Raw genomic sequence first — 23,345 nt, 5'->3', positions numbered from 1 at the left:
CACGTGAGCGATGTAAACATGGCTCTCTCAACTTTGGACAGTCTGAGACAGCAAGCAAGGCACGTATATTTATTTGAATGAATCAATATGTTTAATCAGTTTATCATCATGTTTTTTGTTAAGTGTTTGTCCACATGTAATATGTATTTGTCACAACACCGGCAAATCGAGATCTCGTCAATTAACTTAGATTCTTACATAATTTGCTTATGTACACTACATATTGGCGTATATAAATAAGCGGCGGGATAAATCGCACCGAAGAACGAAGCGTGGTTTATTTCACGATGAAACATTGTTCTATCATGACGTCATTTCTGGAGATTCGTATGTACGCTGTCAACTCGACGACGTCGTATATTGGACGACGTTATTTTTGAGAGTGGAGTGTCTATATAGTGAGTTGCTCCCCATAGATGTAGCCGGGCTACACAGATAAATGCAGTGGCCGAAAGATCGCATATAAAAGTAGGAGAGTTATGACAATCCGTGTTAGGAGAGGAGAAAATGTAGAGATAATCGACGTGAGGATTGTGACAATATCCGAAAAATACCAAACTTAACCCACCTGTTTGTAAAATGGACATGCGCCCTCTTGGTTTATTCTCCCTGCAGTGTTTTATTGTATACTCGGACCCCATGGTACCGCGGCATTCATCGTATCGCGGCATTTGTGATTTCCGATAGTTCACGCGGGACACGCCTCTTAGCGGCTGTGTATTAATGCAAATCAGTAACCACGAAGTGCTCACTTGCTCTGTTGTAATATGTTGTAATATTGCCTTACCCCCATCTATCAATGGCCAACGATATAACCCGCAGTTCCCCAAGTAAACTTTCTCTATCGACCTGAACTATACCATCTGCATATTCATGGCGACTAATTAGGTAACGGAAGTTACGCAGTCCGCACATTTTTTCCCGCTCTGTGCCCAGAATCTATTGGGAGATCATAAGGGCCATAATGCCAAACTTAGAAATACGTTCTTCACTATTAACCAAAAGATAAATACATACTTTGGGCATACTAGGAGTGCTTTTTATATATTTATTGTTGACTTTTAACATTTTTCCATTTTGTGACAAATTATTTTCATCCAATTTTTTAAAAATAATCTTAAAATATCATTTCTGATATTTTGATGTTGACTTATAAAAATTATTTCTCTTACTTTTCGGTAAGTATGCATTGAATACCTATTGCTGATAACACATTTAGAATTTTACTTGTGCTGTCTTTGCACTTGTCTGGACAAATCACTGATGTCCTGCATGATCATACCAAGTGTTGGTAGAATTATGTCCTCTTTTTGTCCAATTCGGACCTCCATACACAACTTTTCTCTGTACCGCGATACGATGGAGTTCCCTCCCTTGTCAAACAGAACGCGAGGCCCGGCTTTTACTCGGAGCTACTAATGTAAATAATGAACTTTAATCAGTAAAATATGCATTGTTTGACAACATGAATGATATCTGATACAGAGAACACGAATAAACATAAAGGTTAGTGAGTGCATTTTGTTCCGTTTAGCATACATGACAAGTACCGCGATACCCCGAGGTTGCAGGCTACTATTAACAACTCCCACTTGTCAATTAATTCTTAAATAATATACCCACTGATGCCATGCAGTGTGTTTCAATATCCCGTGTTATCCAAGCACTAATTATAGAGACAACAAGAATGGCGTCTGACTTGACACTTTACTCTCGGAGGCCATGATCTTAAAAAGCGTGGATGTACAGGGATCAGTTATTGTACTGGATTGTGATATGATAGGGAGCAGTCATTACCCGATATTGCAACACAGTGAACAAGATGAAAGAACATTTGCAAAGTGTTTGTTCTAGAAAGGACTTCAGAACAACATAGAAATACAAATAGCAAGTTTCCTTTTCATCCAGTTTGAGTATATTCAGGTACTGTATGTGATTGTGAATGTTGTGTCTGATGTGTGTTAGAAATTTGTGACTGATTTTATTTTCCAATATTTAATCATCAGAAATGCATCACAGGAAGATATTGATAAGCTGTGTCGCAGCATATTAGAGACGATGCACATATCTGAGAGATCTGGGGAACTCAGTGGGATGCTGCGGCAACTGTGCTTCATACTCCAGGCATCGGAGGAGGAACCTTAGTGAGTCTCCACACATCCACGTCCAGCAACATTTCAACTGTTTTCATTATGATGATGTTGTCATGTATAGTATAATCAATTTGGTACTCATATGTGCTTTGTAATGTGTCATCTTCTCTAAACTTTCTACATGTCCAAGGAGGATTAAATTTGGACTAAGTTAAAGTAGAGTTTACATGGTTTAGACTAGCATGTAGGACCAGCATCAGAGTTGTTCAGATACAATGCTTGGTTCATGTGTTGTGTATCAAATATTCACAAGACTTAATCATCAAAATATAACAGTAGCTGATATTTGTTTAACCTGACCTTCACTTCCAGGTTGCAACCTATAGGGATTCTGAGTAGGAATATAGGTCGCCAGCAATGTATGCTTGTTGTAAGAGGCAACTAAATCATGTAAGTGGATCTGGTTGTTTGCATGTGATGGGATCTCAAATGTGTGGATTGATACTCATTATGTCAATTATTGTATTGTCTGGACCATACTTGATTATTTACAGCATGCCATCATCATGGTCGTACAGCTGGAATATTGCTGAGTGTGGCTTTAAACAATGCACAAAAACTTCAGATTCCATGATTACAATGATCTACCAAGGCAACTGATATCACAACACAAGTTGTAAACATTGCAATGTTTTACGTGTTTAATAACTTCCTTCATTCAAATAATCCCAAAGTATTAAACACTATTCTTCAACAAACTCAACATTAGTCTATGTAGTCTGCAGGAGCGTATTTATAACAAAATAAACAGGATAAATATCCAGGATTTTATCTTGACTTACAAAAGTGGGGGTCCAGAGGACCCCTAATAATGAATTGAAGGGCATGCAGGCAATATAAGGGCCCCGCAAAGTAATTACATGGTGTAGTGTACAGTACGTTTTGATAATTACTTTAGAGCCTGGAATGAATCAATAATCACGTGGACAGTTGTCATGATTGATGGATGAAATGACAGACACCCATAACTTCTGTTGATGTGCTGTAGGTACAATGAATAGTGTTGTGCGTCCCTGGAGATGCAGTATATTCTTTTTCTGCGTCCTATCTCAACATTGTGCATACTGGACGCACATTTGTGCATCACGTAAAACCCTGAATATCAATCCATCTGCCCTGTCATGGTGGATAATGAAATGAATACTTATCAGCAAAACCTAAATTGTATTACGTTTGTTCAAAAGACCCAGGGCCTACAAGTCCTGAATAAAGTGAAGTGATCAGCAAAACATGTTATCAGTGTACACATATGTCTTAACATGCAAGGATACAGCATTTGGGGAAAAGAGTAGGGCAGTCAGCACTCGCGTTTGTTTGTTGTTTGCCACTGCACTCAGCAATATTCCAGCTATATGATGGCAGTATGTACTCAGACAATACAATGACATCATGAGCATCAATCTACACAATTGGGATAAGATGAAATGTATCAAGCAAGTCAGTGAGTCGGACCACCTGATCCCGTTAGTTGCCCTTTGTGGCAGGCATGGGTTGCTGAAGACCTATTCTTACCCAGGTCTTCATGGGGCTCAGCACTTATGGGGCACAAGTTACATGCAAGTGCTAGATGAATGCAATCTCATTAAAATCAGATCTTAGTTCTTGCTACTGCTAAACAAAGATCTGAGCACATCCCATTACGGGTCACGTCAGACAGACCTTTCACAAACTTTAATAGACCAATGGAATGACTGACAAGAAGTCGACATTTGCCAATCAGAAGGCAGTTTTCTCGATCTTAACAGCTTTCTAACTTTCTAACTCGAGACTACGCTTTTAAACATATTTTGACAAATTCTCGATTTAAACTTTGAAAACTAAACAAAAGAACATTCTGGAAAGGCTAATAGATGGCCTAGATTGTATGAATTCAGTCCCGTAACAGTCATTCTGAAGACCCTGTGTTAAATTTTTCTGGGTTGCATTCCGACTGTCACTTTCCTGATCTGGTAAGCAACACTCTGATTGGTCAGAGGAACGGTTGTTCTGATGTGACGCGTAATGGGATGTCCTCAAATCTTTCTTTCTTGATAACGAGAACTAAGATATGATTTTATGAGATTGAGATGAATGCAATTTGGAAATAACCTACAAAGCAGTTCAACAAATGTTTCATTTATGATGCTTATAATTTTGTAATACAGTTACACTTAGTCTAGAATGGGTGGGGGTCCCATGGCTAAGAGGTATGACAGTACTACAGCATAAAACCTCACTCACTCACACAATCCCCTCTGCATGATACAGCATCTCCACCAAGCTGCTAGTGTCGTTACTGTCAGCGGTGAGCCCAGCAGGGGAAAAGTCGAACCCCCGTCAGTGTTTGCTGTGTCGGCAGATTGTGGCAGAGCTGCTACCCTGTGACGGAGACTGTGCTGAGAAGATCCAGCCCCGGGACCAAGCTCACGTCAACAAAGACCACCTGCCTCTCTACATACTGCAGGTAGGGTGGGACAGATAGTGGCTTGTACACTGACTGTGTGTGGCAGGGGACAGACATGGAGTGGGTATGGCAGGCAGTGGGTGTAACAGGGTGAGGGAATGGGTGGGGTTTGGACAGTCACATTACTGCCTTCATGTTTCAGGGTGAGGGGTTTGGGTGTCTGGACAGTCTCATTACTGCCTTCATGTTTCAGGGTGAGGGGTTTGGGTGTCTGGACAGTCACATTACTGCCTTCATGTTTCAGGGTGAGGGGTTTGGGTGTTTGGACAGCCACATCACTGCCTTCATGTTTCAGGGTGTCTGGACAGTCACATTACTGCCTTCATGTTTCAGGGTGTCTGGACAGTCACATTACTGCCTTCATGTTTCAGGGTGAGGGGTTTGGGTGTCTGGACAGTCACATTACTGCCTTCATGTTTCAGGGCGAGGGGTTTGGGTGTCTGGACAGTCACATTACTGCCTTCATGTTTCAGGGTGAGGGGTTTGGGTGTCTGGACAGTCACATCACTGCCTTCATGTTTCAGGGTGAGGGGTTTGGGTGTCTGGACAGTCACATCACTGCCTTCATGTTTCAGGGTATCTGGACAGTCACATTACTGCCTTCATGTTTCAGGGTGAGGGGTTTGGGTGTCTGGACAGTCACATCACTGCCTTCATGTTTCAGGGTATCTGGACAGTCACATTACTGCCTTCATGTTTCAGGGTGAGGGGTTTGGGTGTCTGGACAGTCACATCACTGCCTTCATGTTTCAGGGTGAGGGGTTTGGGTGTCTGGACAGCCACATCACTGCCTTCATGTTTCAGGGTGTTTGGACAGTCACATTACTGCCTCCATGTTTCAGGGTGTCTGGACAGTCACATTACTGCCTTCATGTTTCAGGGTGAGGGGTTTGGATGTTTGGACAGCCACATCACTGCCTTCATGTTTCAGGGTGAGGGGTTTGGGTGTCTGGACAGTCACATCACTGCCTTCATGTTTCAGGGTGAGGGGTTTGGGTGTTTGGACAGCCACATCACTGCCTTCATGTTTCAGGGTGTCTGGACAGTCACATTACTGCCTTCATGTTTCAGGGTGTCTGGACAGTCACATTACTGCCTTCATGTTTCAGGGTGAGGGGTTTGGGTGTCTGGACAGTCACATTACTGCCTTCATGTTTCAGGGTGTCTGGACAGTCACATTTCTGCCTTCATGTTTCAGGGTGAAGGGTTTGGGTTCCTGGACAGTCACATTACTGCCTTCATGTTTCAGGGTGAGGGGTTTGGGTGTCTGGACAGTCACATCACTGCCTTCATGTTTCAGGGTGAGGGGTTTGGGTGTCTGGATCACAGTTTTCCTGAGGCTGTGAGGTGAGTGTGGAATTAATGTGCAGTGAGAAAGATAGAAGTTGAAACCTACTGCACTGAGGAATATGTGTGCTCAGCCTAAGTGAGGAGGAATAGGAATACTGTGAATGCTGTGCTGGTAAGAACACGGTATCATATTCTTTAACCCTGAGATACTTACACGTTTCATGTCCGTCATGCTGTCACACATGCGCAACCATTCCACTGTTTGTATGACTTCCAGATGGTTGAGTACCAGAGGGGTTGACCTTGACACTCAGAGAAAGGCCTTCACCTTCCTTGTCTCCCTGTCAATGCTGCATACCAAGCTCGCATCAGACAGTCAGTTCATTTTACTAACTTCTCACATCTAGTTTTGATTGTTGAAATAGATAACAAACAATGACAGACTTAATGTTAATTTAACTCCCATTCAACATCTCTGATGTCATTAAATGAGTATTTAAGAATGTAACTGTAAGTTTGAAGTAAATGTGCCACATGTCAACATACCCAAGCTACAGATTTAATTCTTTGATCTTTAGCATGTTTAGCAATGTAACTGATCACTAATAAAGTAGCAAGCGGTAACTATGGTTACAGAGACTGTTCTGAAGACAAGTGAGCAGCTGTCGAAGTGGCTGCTGTCAGCTTCCCGCTATCAGGCTGCCAACCCCTACACCAAGAACCCTTTCCGTAAAGACGAGGCAAACCTCGTCACCGAGGTGGACGGCACTCCAAGTCGCAATTTCTTTACAGTTCTGAACATAGGTAGGACTAGGATGCATGAATTCCTCGCCTCTCATACCTCTGTACCACACACAGATAGCCATGGGCAGGACCCCTTGGGATTAAGGGGACTAATTTTACGTCTGCAGTGTATTGACTTATTGCATATCACTGTGACCTCCAGGCATAGTCACTGGGTTGTATGGTCCAGATTACCTACAGGCCTGCATGATATGGCTGAAATATTGATGACTGTGGCATTTGACCACTTGCATTGGGGTCATGCCTTTGATTTCAGTATTACAGTCATGTTTAAATTTTCAGACTTTCAAGTTTTTCAGTGATTGTGTGTACATGTACATATTGAAATTATACTTTTGCAAAAGTTGTGTTAGGCTAAAAAAAATAATAGTCTTGGTTCTCAGACACTGCCCACATCATCATAAAGCTGCTGCACGTTTCGTTTTTATTTTATATATTTTAAAAAATTAAAAAGTCCTAATACTTTAAACAATGTGATCCAATGTAGCATGCAGTTACTTCCCTTTACTGTGCATCTCAAGTTATGGTCATGGTGGCAATAGTAGTTTGTATGCTTGTTAATGTATTGAGGCCCTTTCCCAGGTTGATGTAAACAACTGTTTTGAACAAGCAAAAATAAAACCATTGCCCTCACTATAATTTGAAAAGTCTGAGAACCCATTCTTTTAATTTTTTAAGCCTAAATGTATAGCCTTTTGTTTTCAATCCATCATATCTACACTGTCATATTTAAGTTTTTCAACCCATTCAACCTGTTTGAGGAATATTTCAATATTGATGGATTAGATGCAAGCTTTCTGAATGTAAATATGTATATACAGTGTTGGTTTCAAGGATATCTAGACCGATCTGCATGCCTAAGGGTCGTCCCTAGACTTTATCATTGTGGCATCATAATGTATGTCATGATCTGTGATGTTTTCTAACAATAACTTTGACTTGTTCAGGGCAGTACTTCACAGACGACCAGTTCCTGAACATCTACACATTCTCCCTGCTGTACCGCTGGCTTCATCACAACAATGTCAACCGCGAAGACTGTGAGGACACAGATGCCGACCTCAGCAAGGACCGCGAGACTCCGGTGTCTTTGGTGTCGACTGATTCTCCACTGGGCTCTCCACGGGGAGATGGAACTCCACAGTCATTTGCCTCTCTTGAATCCCCAAAGCAAGCGGCAACACCTGTTGGTTCTCTTGACTCAACTGATCAGTTTTTATCAATGTATGCCGAATCCCCTCGCATAGCTAGTGCTCAGGTTTCCTCAATGATTGCCGAATCCCCTCGAAGAGGGAGTTTTCAAATTTCTTCAATGACTGGTGACTTTTCTCGAAGAGGGAGTGGTCAGCATATGTCAATGAGAAGTGGCACTCCTGACTCACTAGACAAGGGGAGACAATCCAAGGTGTTCGGGTCTCTGTCCTCCCGCACCGTGGACTACTGTTTCCGTGTGCTGGACCAGTGTGAAAGAAGTAAGAAGGATATTCTCTTCCTTTGGTGCTTAGGGATGGTAGTCAGATCTCATTAAAATCTAATGTTTACTCCAATAATACAAATCTGTCTGTCTAAGATCTGGGGACACCTCCATCATGTCCCGAGAAAGTCGTGTCAGGTGAACCCAGAGTAACCTTTGAATGTTCACTCTTAATGAAGGATGCATGGCTTCTTTAGACAAGCAGATGCCAGATTTCTAAAATGTTTACAATTTGGAAACTTCTAATTAACACAGAAAACCCACTCAGGACACAATTATGCCTTTGATGGTACTCCCTTTTAGTTATACATGCCATGGACCTCAATGAGAGCAGGGTGAATACAATATATATAACAGTATAATGGCACAGCCTTTGTTATGAACAAGGAAGAAAAGTCGTGTTATTGTCAGACATCAGAATGCTTCACACGCTCATACCCGAGAATGTAGAATCCTCGGCACTGATTGGCTGATCGGAAAGTCCACCTGACATGACCTCCTATGCTGGTCCATGCTGAGAGGAATCGTATTGGAGTCAAAGATCTGATGTTGATGAGGCTTTCATTTGTTCAGTGGCAAGTTGTGAGAAAAGTTTGAATGATCCCCTATTTTCTGATGTAAGCCTAGCTGTATCTAGCATGTGGTTTATGAGTTACATATGTCAGTGGTCTTAGGACAGGAACTTCCCACTGCAAGACTGAAGGCTGAGACATGTACACAAGTGGTCACCGGTAGTGGTTAAATCCCACTACAATTTCTCAGAAACTTGTGTTTATTGGAGGATTTTCTTTGACGGTATACAGTAAAGTACGTTTATAACGAACATGCTTATAACGAACTGACCGAACTTATATTTTAGTCCCAACCATTTGTTGTATAAATGCTGTATATATGCCTATAACGAACTATGGTTATTACGAACTAAAATTAGTGGTCCCTTTGAGTTTGTTATAACCGTAGTTTACTGTATATACAAATGATATAGTTCTGCACCCTTCTCTGGTTGTGGGACTCACAGTGTGGACAGGGGCATACAGGACTTCATGTCCACAGCCCATCAAGCTGACTTGTACCTTCTACAACAGTGACTAGCCAGCTGATCAGATGGTTAGATTTTAGGAGTTCAACATGTTCAAGTTTCTTGCTCAATAAAAGATAATGTGTGTTGATGCTGGTGTCAGTTTTTAACCATCTTTAAAAGTCACTACACATGTACAGTATATACATATATGTTTCAGAGCCAAAGGTGAACACTGATGCGGAACTGCAGATTGCTGTAAGTGTGACAGTTTCTGATGGGGTAACTGAGTGGTTGATACATTTCTTTGCACTATCCCTCCTATCACAGACTGTCTCTTGCTCAGGAGCATGAATGCAACAAGCAATCGAAATGACTCCCTAGTTTCTTCTTAACAAGAAGTCGACAAGGATCTATATGTGGCTGTCATTAATGAATTTGTTCAAGGAAAAGTAATTTTACTGAGTTTTTAGACCGACGAGCCTAGTCCCTAGGCTATCAGGCATTGTATGTTGTATTAGATATGTCCTGCAATGCCACTGCTGGTGACATCACTTCTTATTTCAATCCTGAAATTAAAGTGTAAATTGATGGGACAGTGTTTTTTCGGTCTTTTGATGGGTTTGATGTTTTTTATGTCATTCTACGTGGACAAAAAACATTCTGGTGGAGAATTCGTCCAGGGTATTTATCATAATGGAGATATGATACCTGGATAATCAGGCTGCTGAAACTGTTGCATGGCATGTTCCAATTGTGTGTTATCCTCCAGTGCTTGGTCGAGGCTGTGACTGTCCTTGACCTGATCTGTGAGCTGGATGAAGGTCATGTTCCCCGTGTGCACCAGGAAGTAAAGCGGCTGTATGCTCGAGTGTCCTCCGAGGCCCAGTACGCACCCATTGTACTGCAGATATTGCAGTTCTTTGTCAACCACAGTAAGTTTTCTTTTTATGTGTGGAACAGTGTAGATGAATACTCTGTGATGAATTAGGCCCAAACTACCTTGACAACGTTTGCCTATACCAACCTGCCCTTAGGCTTGGAGATGGAGAATATGATTAGAAAAGTATTTACATTATGTTTTGATGGGTTTTGGCAAACACTTTCGTTTAATTAATACGACAAAATGATGATTGTGTAAGCTTGCTTCAGACTGGCAGTTGCACAATGTTTCTGTTAAAAACAACTGGTTTACAGGACAAACCTAGGATCTGGCAGATAGACTCAGATGGCCTCTGTGGAACTTGGATATCAGAATATACATTTGTTGGGTTATGTTAACATGACTAAACATAGAAATAGCAGAACTGCGAGGATCATAATGTTTGATCCTTGCATGAACAGTGGTTAAGTGTTGTATGTTCTTGGGCCAGAAGAACTAAGTGCGTTATCTTGTTCAGGTAGCGCTGTCGTCCATGACCCTGGAGATACATACCTGCACTACTTCCGAAATGTGTTGGGCCGCAACTTCCATGATCCGGGCGTAGCATTCGACACAGTCAGGTTTATTCTGCGGAATCTGGAGACCCTGTGTCACAGGACCAAGGTCCTGTCGTCTTTCTTCCCGAACATCCTAAAGGTAGGCCCAGTACTGACATCACACATGTTCTTTACAGTGACAACATTGGTCCATTCCTATTCCCATCCTCGTTCTGATTTTGTCTTTGTCTGTGTTGGTGAGTCCTGTTTGCCTATTTTTCAAAGTTCTCTTTCTAACTGTACCTTATTAAGAAGTGTGACTGCACATTCAGCATACTGTTGTACAAAATGTGATCTAAGCTCAAGGTCAACTATATTTCCAACTCTGTGCTTGTGGAAACTAACTTTGGCCTGTCCAGAAAGCTGCATATTGATGTGTCTGATCCTGTGTGGACAGATTCTGGCCTGGCATCCCAGGACGTTTGTGGATGAGTTTACAGAGATCCTGCCTGCCCTCATGTCTCCCGCCACAGCCATGGAGGTGAGCCTGACTTGACTGACATGCAATATGCTCCATTCTGTTATGGCATATAAGTTATTATTAACCCAGGGGTTAAACATGTTGTGGCACTTATTTCTGAGTTTTGCAACTTTTTAGTTATTCAATGCATTTAATTGGCTGATTGTGAACCCTGACCTTTACAGGACTGCGTTCTCTAAAAGCATTTGTTCATACATGTATTTCCATCATAAGAACAACTCTTTTGTTTACCCTGGAAATGCAAGCAAAGGATAGCAAAGTAAAGTCATATTGATTTGCAATGTTGGGAGAATTTGGGATAAGGCTACACAGTAAGAACATTTCCCCTTAAATGACATAACACATATAACAACTCACAGAACTGCAAACCAAGTTGTTCCCCAAACTGTTCTAAAGAGCACTGAAGAGCAATATGTGCTGATGTTGTTTTTTATACTGCTGTACTGGGGGTCGCTAGCATGGCCCTGGCATGGTTGATGTAGAAGTGCTAGCATAACCCACAGTTGATGTAGAAGTGCTAGCATAACCCACAGTTGATGTAGAAGTGCTAGCATAACCCACAGTTGATGTAGAAGTGCTAGCATGACCCACAGTTGATGTAGAAGTGCTAGCATGGCCCACAGTTGATGTAGAAGTGCTAGCATGACCCACAGTTGATGTAGAAGTGCTAGCATGACCCACAGTTGATGTAGAAGTGCTAGCATAACCCACAGTTGATGTAGAAGTGCTAGCATGACCCACAGTTGATGTAGCTGTGCTAGCAAGGCTTACAGTTGATGTAGAAGTGTTAGCATGACCCTCAGTTAATGTAGAAGTGCTAGCATAACCCACAGTTGATGTAGAAGTGCTAGTATAACCCACAGTTGATGTATTAGTGCTAGCATGGCCCACAGTTGATGTAGAAGTGCTAGCATGACCCACAGTTGATGCAGAAGTGCTAGCATGACCCACAGTTGATGTAGCTGTGCTAGCATGGCCCACAGTTGGTGTAGCTGTGCTAGCATGGCCCACAGTTAATGCAGAAGTGCTAGCATGGCCAACAGTTGATGTAGAAGTGCTAGCATAACCCATAGTTGATGTAGAAGTACTAGCATGACCCATAGTTGATGTAGAAGTGCTAGCATGACCCACAATTGATGTAGAAGTGCTAGCATGGCCCACAGTTGATGTAGAAGTGCTAGCATAACCCACAGTTGATGTAGATGTGCTTGCATGGCCCACAGTTGATGTAGCTGTGCTAGCATGGCCCACAGTTGATGTAGAAGTGCTAGCAAGGCCCAGAGTTGATGTAGAAGTGCTAGCATAACCCACAGTTGATGTAGCTGTGCTAGCATGGCCCACTGTTGATGTAGAAGTGCTAGCATGACCCACAGTTGATGTAGCTGTGCTAGCATGGCCCACAGTTGATGTAGAAGTGCTAGCATGGCCCACAGTTGATGTAGAAGTGCTAGCATAACCCACAGTTAAAACAGAAGTGCTAGCATGGCCCACAGTTGATGTAGAAGTGCTAGCATGGCCCACTGTTGATGTAGAAGTGCTAGCATGACCCTCAGTTAATGCAGAAGTGCTAGCAAGGCTTACAGTTGATGTAGAAGTGCTAGCATGGCCCACAGTTGATGTAGAAGTGCTAGCATGACCCACAGTTGATGTAGCTGTGCTAGCATGGCCCACAGTTGATGTAGAAGTGCTAGCATGACCCACAGTTGATGTAGAAGTGCTAGCATAACCCACAGTTGATGCAGAAGTGCTAGCATGGCCCACAGTTGATGTAGAAGTGCTAGCATGGCCCACTGTTGATGTAGAAGTGCTAGCATGACCCTCAGTTAATGCAGAAGTGCTAGCAAGGCTTACAGTTGATGTAGAAGTGCTAGCATGACCCTCAGTTAATGCAGAAGTGCTAGCAAGGCTTACAGTTGATGTAGAAGTGCTAGCATGGCCCACAGTTAATGTAGAAGTGCTAGCATAACCCACAGTTGATGTAGATGTGCTAGCATGACCCACAGTTGATGTAGAAGTGCTAGCATGACCCACAGTTGATGTAGAAGTGCTAGCATAACCCACAGTTGATGTAGAAGTGCTAGCATGACCCTCAGTTAATGCAGAAGTGCTAGCAAGGCTTACAGTTGATGTAGAAGTGCTAGCATGGCCCACAGTTAATGTAGAAGTGCTAGCATAACCCACAATTGATGTAGATGTGCTAGCATGGCCCACAGTTAATGTAGAAGTGCTAGCATAACCCACAGTTGATGTAGAAGTGCTAGCATGGCCCACTGTTGATGTAGAAGTGCTAGCAGTTTTGACATGTTGCTCTCCTTCATAGGTGTTCCACACAGTCCTTGACCTTCCATGCCTCACGGCAGCTTTAGAGGTCATCGAGAAAGCCAAGAAGATTGAGCACCTGGGCCAGGGGCCAACTGGGGACTCGGAACCATCCAACTCTGTGGAGGCCTTCCAGCACTCGTTCTACAGGCCTCTGTTCAGTTTTGTCACCCGCTACGATGGCGGCCACGGAGACACCATCGACAAGTAGGAACACTTCCTGTAGCTTGCAAACAGTAAACTACTATTTTATTTAAATTTTTGGATGTAAGATTTATGTAACCAATATTTTATAACTGTAAGTTTGTCATCTCCGGTTTTCAATATTGAAGTCACTTTTGTGACAGTTTTGTAAGGAACACAATTCATCCCTGCTGTGTGTGTTCCCCAGATTGTCATCTCTACACAACATCCTGTCCGACATGAAGTCCTACCCCAGGGTCGTGGTGTGTTCCCAGGCAGTGCCAGTGCTGGTCAGGTAATGTTACTTGTTCTAGAGGGCAGATGATCTGCACCCAGAGTTGTGACTCATCAAGGCTACCTCAGGGGAATTCCAAGTTCAAATAGGCCCCCAGCAACCAATGCTTGCTGTACGAGGTGACTACATGTCTATGTCCCTCCTATTGACTAAACAGATTCCATCTCACATATCTCTTGCATTTGCTTCAAACAAGATGGAGGCGCCCATTCAAGATGATCAGATCGATAATCAAGATCTATATTGTGAAAAGACATGTCTTACTTCACGGAGTGCATCAAATCACGTGAGCATCTTGATAAGAAACATGAAAAATTTAGGAAAATATCTGTTGACACTGAGTAGATGGTACACATGCTTTAATCGGCCAATAGATCAACGGCATTTGACGAAGTGGGTGTCGATCACGTTACGCGATTTTGATTGGACTATGGATAGGCTCATTAGTCCAGCCTTGACATAACTCCTTAATTTCTGCCTAGTTCGCAAGGATGGAAATGACTTTTACTGTCAGTTGAGAAAGATGATAGGTAGGTAAAATAAGTAAGGCAGAGAGCCTACATCTTCTTAGATTGAAACACACATTAATCTGATATGTTGTATTTATTCTATACCTATACCACTGTATAAATATGGGCTTGTCTAATGCTCATTAATATCCATCATGTGCAGCAATGGCATTGCACATTCACCAACCAGTGGATGATGCACGCTGTCACAAACCATGTGCTGAGTGAACTGTTGCTTCATCACCTTCCCCGGTGGCTGGGTGGGAAAACAGTGGGTTACAACACTGAATATGTTATATGTGGTTGCAGGTTGACATGATGGAATTTAAAGTGAAGAAATCTTGAAAAAACTCCAACATTAGATGTGAATTAATTCATACAGTTCAAAAGTAAAACATCAAAGCTGGTCTTATGTATGATTCCAAGTAAAACCTTAGGTCTTACTTGAAAGAAGTAAAAACTCAAAACAGGTCTTACTTGAATTAAGTAATACTTCAAAGCAGGTCATACTTGAAATAAGTAAAACCTCGAAGCAGGTCATACTTGAGAGAAGTAAAACCTCAGGTAGCTCTTTCAACTTGAGTCCAAGCTATGGGACTTGACACGGTCATGCTCTCCCCCCCCCCTCCTCCATCTCCTACACATACTCTCCAAAGGGAGGGGAGACATGTTGTTTTTTGCTCGGCTCCCAGAGGCATTTGCAAACACATTTATAGTTACAACTTGAACTAATGTATAAAAGACAAGGACGGGGGAACATCTGTTTTTATGAGTAAAGACCCATTGTAGTTAACTTGTTCCATGACTCATGTTGTCCAGGGTGTGGTTCTCCGTGGTGCTGGAGGAAGTGGGCGTGGAGTTCGCAGGCCAGCTGCTTCCTGTCATGCTGGAGAGGTCATCGCTGCTCTACACTATCCCCGAATTCCAGAACGACATCAGAAGGTGTGTCTGTCAGATGACAGTGATTAGTACACAGAGGTTCTTGGTTCAGTGTTATCGTGGTTCAGTGTTATCTTGGTTCTATTTACTGTTCCTACTGTACTGCTACAAAATACAGTGTTCAGGGATGTGAGCGGAGCTGGTTTTCCTGAAGAAAGAGGAGAAGTCTAGGGAGGTCTGGTTACATTCACACCAAGAAATGTATTAAGTCAATGGCAAAAGTCATTAAGTCAAAAAATGACAGATGTGGTAAAATTTTGAAGTTAAATCAGTACTTTTAAAAAATCGGGGATAGCTTCCGCGCACCTGGCTACCCTCCAGGTCAGGGAGCGATACTGCCATAAACTTCAACCCCCATCCCCCAGACACAAGGACAACTGTCACAAACGTGCAATGTCTGACCCTTTCCCCATGTTGAAGCATACACTGTACTTACTTACCTTTTGTTGAAAAAAACAAAACTCCATTGCAAACATAAGACATTAATACAACATATATCCCCATGTTATGGGTTTTTGGACGCTGAAGAAACATTCATAGTTTTCACGCTAATCACATGAACAACTGTAAAACATCTCATTCACTTGTAGGCTAAACAATGCTAAAAGACAACTTTATCTTATAAACAAGCCATCATGTGACCCTGAGTATTTACAATTTCTGTGTGGCACCACACCCAATCTCTTTAAAATCATATCTTAGTTCTCGCTACCGCTAAACAAAGATCTGAGGACATCCCATTACAGGTCACGTCAGACCGACCTTGCACGAACTTTGACCGACCAATGGAATGACCAATCAGAAGGCAGCTTTCTCGTGCTTTACGGCACTAATTTCAAATTGGCGACAACGCGTCGAAACATATTTTGACAAATTCTCATTTAAAAAATTGAAACCTGAACAAAAGAACATTCTGGAATCGCTATTAGATGGTCTAGATTGTATGGCTTCAGTCGTTAAACACGTAACTATCGTTCGGAATACCCCGTGTTAAAGTCTTCGATGATGCATGATTAGAAATCCCATTCCGACTGTCACTTTCATGATCTGGTAAGCGACGCTCTGATTTGTCGGATGAAAGGACGTTCTGACGTGACCTCTACTGGGATGTCCTCAGATCTTTGTTTAGCGGTAGCGAGAACTAAGGTCTGATTTTAACGAGATTGCACCACACCCAACGTTATAGTGCAAGTATTCGTTATAAAAAAACCGTATGATGTCAGAAAGCCTGCTGCTGAAAGCTCAGATCGAACACAGGACAATTTAAGGCGGTTGTCCGCTTTTTTATCATATTTTTCGGAGTGTATTTTTTAAAACTTTAATTATATTTTTATGCGGAAGATGATTTTTTCCAAGGACTACTTTAAATAAAACGCGATTTTTCCGAGATTTCACATCCCTGAGTGTTCAAGGAAAGTGTAGTCTGACCTGTCCTCTTACTGTGTCATGTCGCCATGTGGTGATGGTCATATTATTGGACTAAGAGTGTATCTCAGATTGAGAACTCTAGAAGTAAAGTGAATGAATATGGGTATTATGCATAATACTAAATAATGAGTTGCCATGGGTTGTGTTGAATGGCCTCAGGATCAGAACTGACTTATCTTAAACGCCACTGATTGACAGACTTCTGTCCGAGAACCTGGTCGCCCTGCTACGGAAGTACCCCAGCATCGTGAACAGTCAGTATCTGGAGATCTCCACCTTCCTCATGGGCACTCGCAACTTCACCGACAGGGAGGCCATCTTCTCCAACCTGGTGAGTTCGACTCTTAGATCACACATTTGACACCTCACAATCATACTAAAGAGTATAGCACCTCACAATCAAATTAAAAGTATATAGTTCCTCACAATCATAATACAGGGTATGGTAATTCACAATTTTACCAAAGTTAATAGTACATCACAATGACACAAAGTTTTGGACTTAACATGCTTCATGCAACATCAGACACTGAAATTGTCACCTTGGATAACATGGTTGACAGACCTGCTCACTGTTGTTTTTTCTCAAGAACACAATACTGTAAGCTGTGGCTTTGTTGTAGGTGTGGTGTGTAGGTGAGCTCTGCTCTCTTCACCATGACCCCAGCTGTACAGCCGACCTCATCGCAAAGTATTACGAAACTCTTGAGGCAATGACCTACGAGGTGTCAGGGCTGCTGTTGTCAGCAGAACATAGGTCGGAGGTCAGCCCCAAGATCGTGTCAGTCCTCATCTCTGCCATAGCCAAGGTGAGTTCAGTCTTGGTGTTCCACAAGGCCATCTGAGCAGAATGACCTCTTGCTTACTGAAATACAGCCGTGATAGCCAACTGTAATTGTAATCATATTACCAGGACTACATTCTCTGGACAATTGAAAATTATTAACTGAATAATTCTAATTGAAATTATCCGTTGAAATGTTGAATTTGATTAAAAACATGATATTTGTTCAGCTAGTTACCACTATTGTTGAAGCATGGTAAGTAGAAGTACCTCTGATACATTCCAGGTATGGTTATAAGAAGTGAGAACTTCTCAGTGTCTTTTGTTCTCTATTCACCCGTGTACTGAGAAATACACCAGATCATGTTCATATCACTGCCATGGCAGTGTGCAGGAGATGTTGGTTGTGATGAGATGTCTTGGTCTTGTCTGCAGCTTTCCACCAGGTGTCAGGACCTGATTCCACGTGCCATCTTGTGTCTAACCAAGGTTGCTAAGCAACACTACAACAACGCAGTGGACCCCGAGGGCGGTGAGGCACTTGTGAGCCGTGCCCACGAACTAATCAACCTGCTCAAACTGCCAAAGTGAGTGCAGATGGTAACAATGTACTTTCTGGACAAATGACACTCTCAGACCGTCAGTGTTTGTACTGCTGACAGAAATAACTAACATGGACATATTTTGAGATATATATATATTTTTCAAAGTAAATCATAATTTTGCCACATGCTTATTCCATTTCATAGTCCCAGTGCCAGGGCATAAATGTCCGTGGAGTTCAAACCCCATGCAGAAATGTTTATACACTATCTTGATATTTACATTAGGAATTGCACGAAACATTCATGTAAATAATCTCAGTGTGGCAACATAAGAAAAGCATAGAGGTAGGGGCATTGTTGTCTTGTAAGTGAAAGGGGTATGTGTATCGGTCTGAACATCTATGGTTGAAGCAAAACAAAGCACTGGCGACAAGACTGGAAGTAGGGTATGTGTTGTGACTTGGTGATACTAGCACTGATTACTACTGATGTCTCACTGAATGTATAAATTTTGTAACTTCCAGTTTTGCATCAGTGGTTCTTAATCCTGCAGCCGACATTGACTGTGGCAGGTGAGTGGTTTCTTACACAAATATCTGTCATGATAAACTATATGGTTTGTGAAATGCGGTGCAGTGAAATCTCAGTTGGGTTGAGTAGCTACTGCGACATCCGTGACCCCGATCAGAACCAGAACTAAAAGCAAGCAGTCATAGCCACAGGGTAGTTACCCTTGACCTGTTCCCGCCTGGTTACAGTAGTATTTACCAGAGGGGTAAATCAGATCGTGTATATGACCGACTTACCCATGGTTGTCCTGGTTACAGGAGTATTTACCAGAGGGGTAAATCAGGTCGTGTATATGACCGACTTACCCATGGTTGTCCTGGTTACAGTAGTATTTAGCAGAGGGGTAAATCAGATCTGTATATGACCGACTTACCCATGGTTGTCCTGGTAACAGTGGTATTTACCAGAGGGGTAAATCAGATCGTGTATATGACCGACTTACCCATGGTTGTCCTGGTAACAGTGGTATTTACCAGAGGGGTAAATCAGATCGTGTGTATGACCGACTTACCCATGGTTGTCCTGGTTACAGTAGTATTTACCAGAGGGGTAAATCAGATCGTGTATATGACCGACTTACCCATGGTTGTCCTGGTTACAGGAGTATTTACCAGAGGGGTAAATCAGATCGTGTATATGACCGACTTACCCATGGTTGTCCTGGTTACAGTAGTATTTAGCAGAGGGGTAAATCAGATCTGTGTATGACCGACTTACCCATGGTTGTCCTGGTAACAGTGGTATTTACCAGAGGGGTAAATCAGATCGTGTATATGACCGACTTACCCATGGTTGTCCTGGTAATAGTGGTATTTACCAGAGGGGTAAATCAGATCGTGTGTATGACCGACTTACCCATGGTTGTCCTGGTTACAGTAGTATTTACCAGAGGGGTAAATCAGGTCGTGTATATGACCGACTTACCCATGTTGTCCTGGTTACAGTAGTATTTACCAGAGGGGTAAATCAGATCTGTATATGACTGACTTACCCATGTTGTCCTGGTTACAGTAGTATTTACCAGAGGGGTAAATCAGATCGTGTATATGACCGACTTACCCATGGTTGTCCTGGTTACAGGTGGCATCGTGACAACACTGCTCTTCCCATCATCTTGAGGGGCACGTACAGACTGCTGAGTCCCGACTCCAAGTGATACACAGTACACTATGGCCTGTTCACATTAACCTCTTCAACCATGTTAGACACAGTTTCATGTCTGCAAATTAATTTGCTCTCTTAGACAAATGAGTGAGTATTACTTATATTAGGTTTTAGGAGCTGTGTCAGCAATCTTTCAATGCTGCCTGGGCCAGATGAACCAGGTGTCTGGGTTGAACAGATTCCTCCAGATGGAGAAAAAGTTATTCAAAGTAATTTCCTAATAACTAGCCTCACTCACATTGATGTATAACACTTTATGTGACTGTACAAAGTGCTATATATTTATTTTGTTATAACATTTTTTTCGAACTTGTTTCCTGTTGTTTGTGTAGCAAACTCCCACATGTAAAAGTAAAATCTTGGACACAGTCGAATAGGGACTAGCCCAACACCTGGGTCCAGTAAGATTTACTTCAGCCTTGTTAGCTTAGCTAATAAAAGTCCAAATAAAGACTAAATTCTACTGACAAAAAGTCAGTGAGTTTGAGTCAGACACTGGGGAAGTTAAACATTCTGCAAAATGTCAATATCAAACACCCTATATCTTGAGTTTCTGGAACACCAGAAATGGGCTTCACACATTGTACCCATGTGGGGAATCGAACCCGGGTCTTCGGCGTGACGAGCGAATGCTTTAACCACTAGATGACACCACCGCCCCCCAAAATAATGAATGTGTAGCTAGCTTGGCAGGTTGAACTTAATGACAAAGAATTGAAACTTGTATAATAATTTATTTTCATTGTATGCACATTTATACAAATGTAACCTGTATGTACACCATATACATTGCATTTTCCCACACAAACATTACCAGCAATTGACAGACAGGTGGCTAGGAGAGGGTTAATTGACATGTCATATATAGCGTTAACATGGACATAGAAGTGGCTGTGGCACAGTGGATTACGTTGTGCTCTCTGTATCATTCCATTCCAGTGAAACAGAGTCGCGTCCTTAGTATCACATTTATGTAGTTAAGCATACTTGAACATGAGTCCAGAACACAACGCTGTGTTTCAAAGGTTCTGCCATCAAATTGTGTCCATAAAAATCAGGCCTAAAAATATTTACATATTTCATTTGAGCAGTAAGCAAAACAATTGCTTTTACGATAAAATAGCAGGAAATAGAACGTGAAAGAAATTCCTTTTACACAAAATACTGTAAAACATACTTGGATAACAATAGCACAGCTAAAGAGTCTTCCTGTTCTTCATAATTTCTGTTTACCAAAGTATGTTTCCTCGTTCTATGTATGAGGGTGTGTCATGCACAGCCTGGTAAGTCTAGCACGGAGTGCCCTGGTGTTAGGACTAGAGGTAGATCTAGACTGTACATGGAATATCTACAACTACAGGGTATCAGGTAGAACAGTCCCATCCAGCACAACACATAGCACAAGCTCACAGTGTAAACAATGGTCTGCATCACAGTAGACCTCTGACAGGTACAACAAAATGGACTGTGTTTCAAATTCCTACCTGGATTCCAATACCCAATTTCAACACTCATATGTCACGAAATGGACAGTGTATTTTTTTCTCAGCATCATTTAAGTCGAAATGTGTCCAGACACTGTTTTGTTTCTCTTCCATATCAGCAACACATGTTCGAGAAGTGAAGATATACGTTGTCTCCCCTTATCTGGTACTCCAGACTTTGACATGGGACTCCAGTCCGTCCAAACCTGTCTCAAGTACCCGTCAGTGCCCTACATCAGTCATGAAGCCTTTTGATACATATTATAATTAACCTTTCATACTAAATAAAACTCAGTTGACATTTATATTAGGTTTAACCTTTCCATTTATTTGGAATGATTACAGTAGCACTATGAATTACAATGTGTTATTATTCACTGTGGAACAGCTAGTAAGGAGATTCACTCTTGATAATCTCTCATGAAATCATTGCTTGTACCCAATCCTGATGGGCTGCCTTGTGTATTTCATTGTTCATGAACCCATGAAGATCCGGGGTAGAATAAGTCTTCAGCAACCCATGCTTACCGTAAAAGGTGACTATGCTTGTCGTAAGAGGGGACTAACAGGATCAGGTTGTCAAGCTTACCGACCTAGTTGATGCAGGTCACCGTATCCCAATTGCAAGGATCTATGCTCATGATGTCAATCACTGGATTGTCTGGTCCAGACTTGATTATTTACACAGCCGTCATATAGCTGGAATATTGCTGAGTGAAGCGTTAAACAACAAACAAACCATTGTAAATGACAAAATAATAAAACATGCTCCCTCCCTCCCCAGTTCTAGACTGCCCATCAACTGATACAATCTGAGCATGAAGATATATAAGGTACAAAGAAACCCCAAACACACAAGTCAACCTAATGTTATGCGTGCATGTACTTAGAAATGCTAGAAGACTAAAACTTTTAATTTGAGCAAACATTTGTTTGTTTGGTTTACCATTGACATATAAATATGATATGGCTTGTTGGGAGGAAGGCCCAACAGCTAAGTGACATCTACTGCTGTGGTGAAACCTACCAGCATGGGTAGGAAGAGGACAGACCAAGGACCTGAATCAGGTGAATATAGTACACATGGAGAAGGGGCAACGCCCACTGACCTTGTGGACCTATGCATCATCCCAAGTATTAACCAATGAGTTGATTGCTTGTTCTCGAACCTACATGTGGCAACTAGCCCCAAACTATCACTCAAAGATTATTACTTTTAAAGACCTCTTTACAATATAAGCAAAAACATTTTCTGATCACAAACTATATCCGTATGTTCAATGTATCAGCAGTAACATCGCTTCATCTCACAACAGAACTGGTCATGCATAATGTCAGTCTCACTTAAGTCCAGTCTTTCACTCCGATATGCTACCTCTCTGTGTAAAGATCTGACAAACTCTCCATAAGGTGAAGCTATTCCATGGGTTTTTGAGCCAATCAGATGTCATCTGTTTTATCAACTAATCAGCTTAATTTCCATCCAAACTTGATTCGGAAATTTTGATCTTTGTTAAAGGAAACCCACCAGACCTCAATGCCCTTGACAGTAAACCTTTTTGGACGTACATGCAATGGTTTATAATCATTTTTCAGAATTTGCACTTGATAAGACCCCCATACGAAAGGCATTCAATCTTATTTATTAACCATAATAATTTAGTACCATAGTTTTCATAATAAATCCACATTCACAAGCTCAGGAACAATGATACAATGCCTAAATGCAAGAGTATGATAAACATACTGGCCGGTGAAAGCAAAAGCTACAGAGATACATGCTGCTGTCAGATCTAAGTGATGACTAATGGATGATGCCATGTAATAATAATATGGGACATGCAGATAGGACTAAATGAGAGGAAGCCGTTGGTTACACATGGAGGACATAATCTTCAGGTAAGTAACTGGGATACAATGGTGGGATATTCTTATCAACATTTCCGCTGAGAAATGTTCCACAAAGCAATCTTCGTGCTATGA

At 41.9% G+C, this 23,345-nt stretch overlaps 1 protein-coding gene across 1 annotated transcript; it reads left to right on the top strand.

Moving 5' to 3' along the window:
• Position 1: 1 nt before the first annotated feature.
• On the top strand, positions 2–20,281 carry LOC139468198 (AP-5 complex subunit zeta-1-like). The gene is made up of 19 exons (XM_071250010.1): positions 2–59; positions 2,007–2,144; positions 4,401–4,596; positions 5,897–5,943; positions 6,164–6,261; positions 6,523–6,690; positions 7,638–8,162; positions 9,403–9,440; positions 9,955–10,117; positions 10,583–10,761; positions 11,059–11,142; positions 13,463–13,668; positions 13,853–13,939; positions 15,268–15,390; positions 17,014–17,146; positions 17,439–17,624; positions 18,035–18,186; positions 18,669–18,716; positions 19,795–20,281. Exons 1-19 carry the CDS (start codon positions 19–21, stop codon positions 19,868–19,870), a joined length of 2,688 nt encoding a protein of 895 aa, XP_071106111.1. The 5' UTR covers positions 2–18; the 3' UTR covers positions 19,871–20,281.
• The last annotated feature ends 3,064 nt before the right edge of the window (positions 20,282–23,345 follow it).

This window comes from Haliotis cracherodii, unplaced genomic scaffold (assembly GCF_022045235.1).
Source record: "Haliotis cracherodii isolate W230 unplaced genomic scaffold, xgHalCrac1.p SCAF_2, whole genome shotgun sequence".
In the NCBI taxonomy this organism is placed as follows: domain Eukaryota; kingdom Metazoa; phylum Mollusca; class Gastropoda; order Lepetellida; family Haliotidae; genus Haliotis; species Haliotis cracherodii.
Note: the sequence above shows the minus strand (reverse complement) of the source record. Positions and strands in the feature narration are given on the sequence as shown.

Bases quoted from the DNA above. Each gene is read 5' to 3' on its own strand.
- LOC139468198 (XM_071250010.1), top strand. From the start codon at position 19: ATGGCTCTCTCAACTTTGGACAGTCTGAGACAGCAAGCAAG. The intron at 10,762-11,058 runs GTAGGCCCAGTA...CTGTGTGGACAG, and splicing joins TCTTCCCGAACATCCTAAAG to ATTCTGGCCTGGCATCCCAG. The intron at 15,391-17,013 runs GTGTGTCTGTCA...ACTGATTGACAG, and splicing joins TTCCAGAACGACATCAGAAG to ACTTCTGTCCGAGAACCTGG.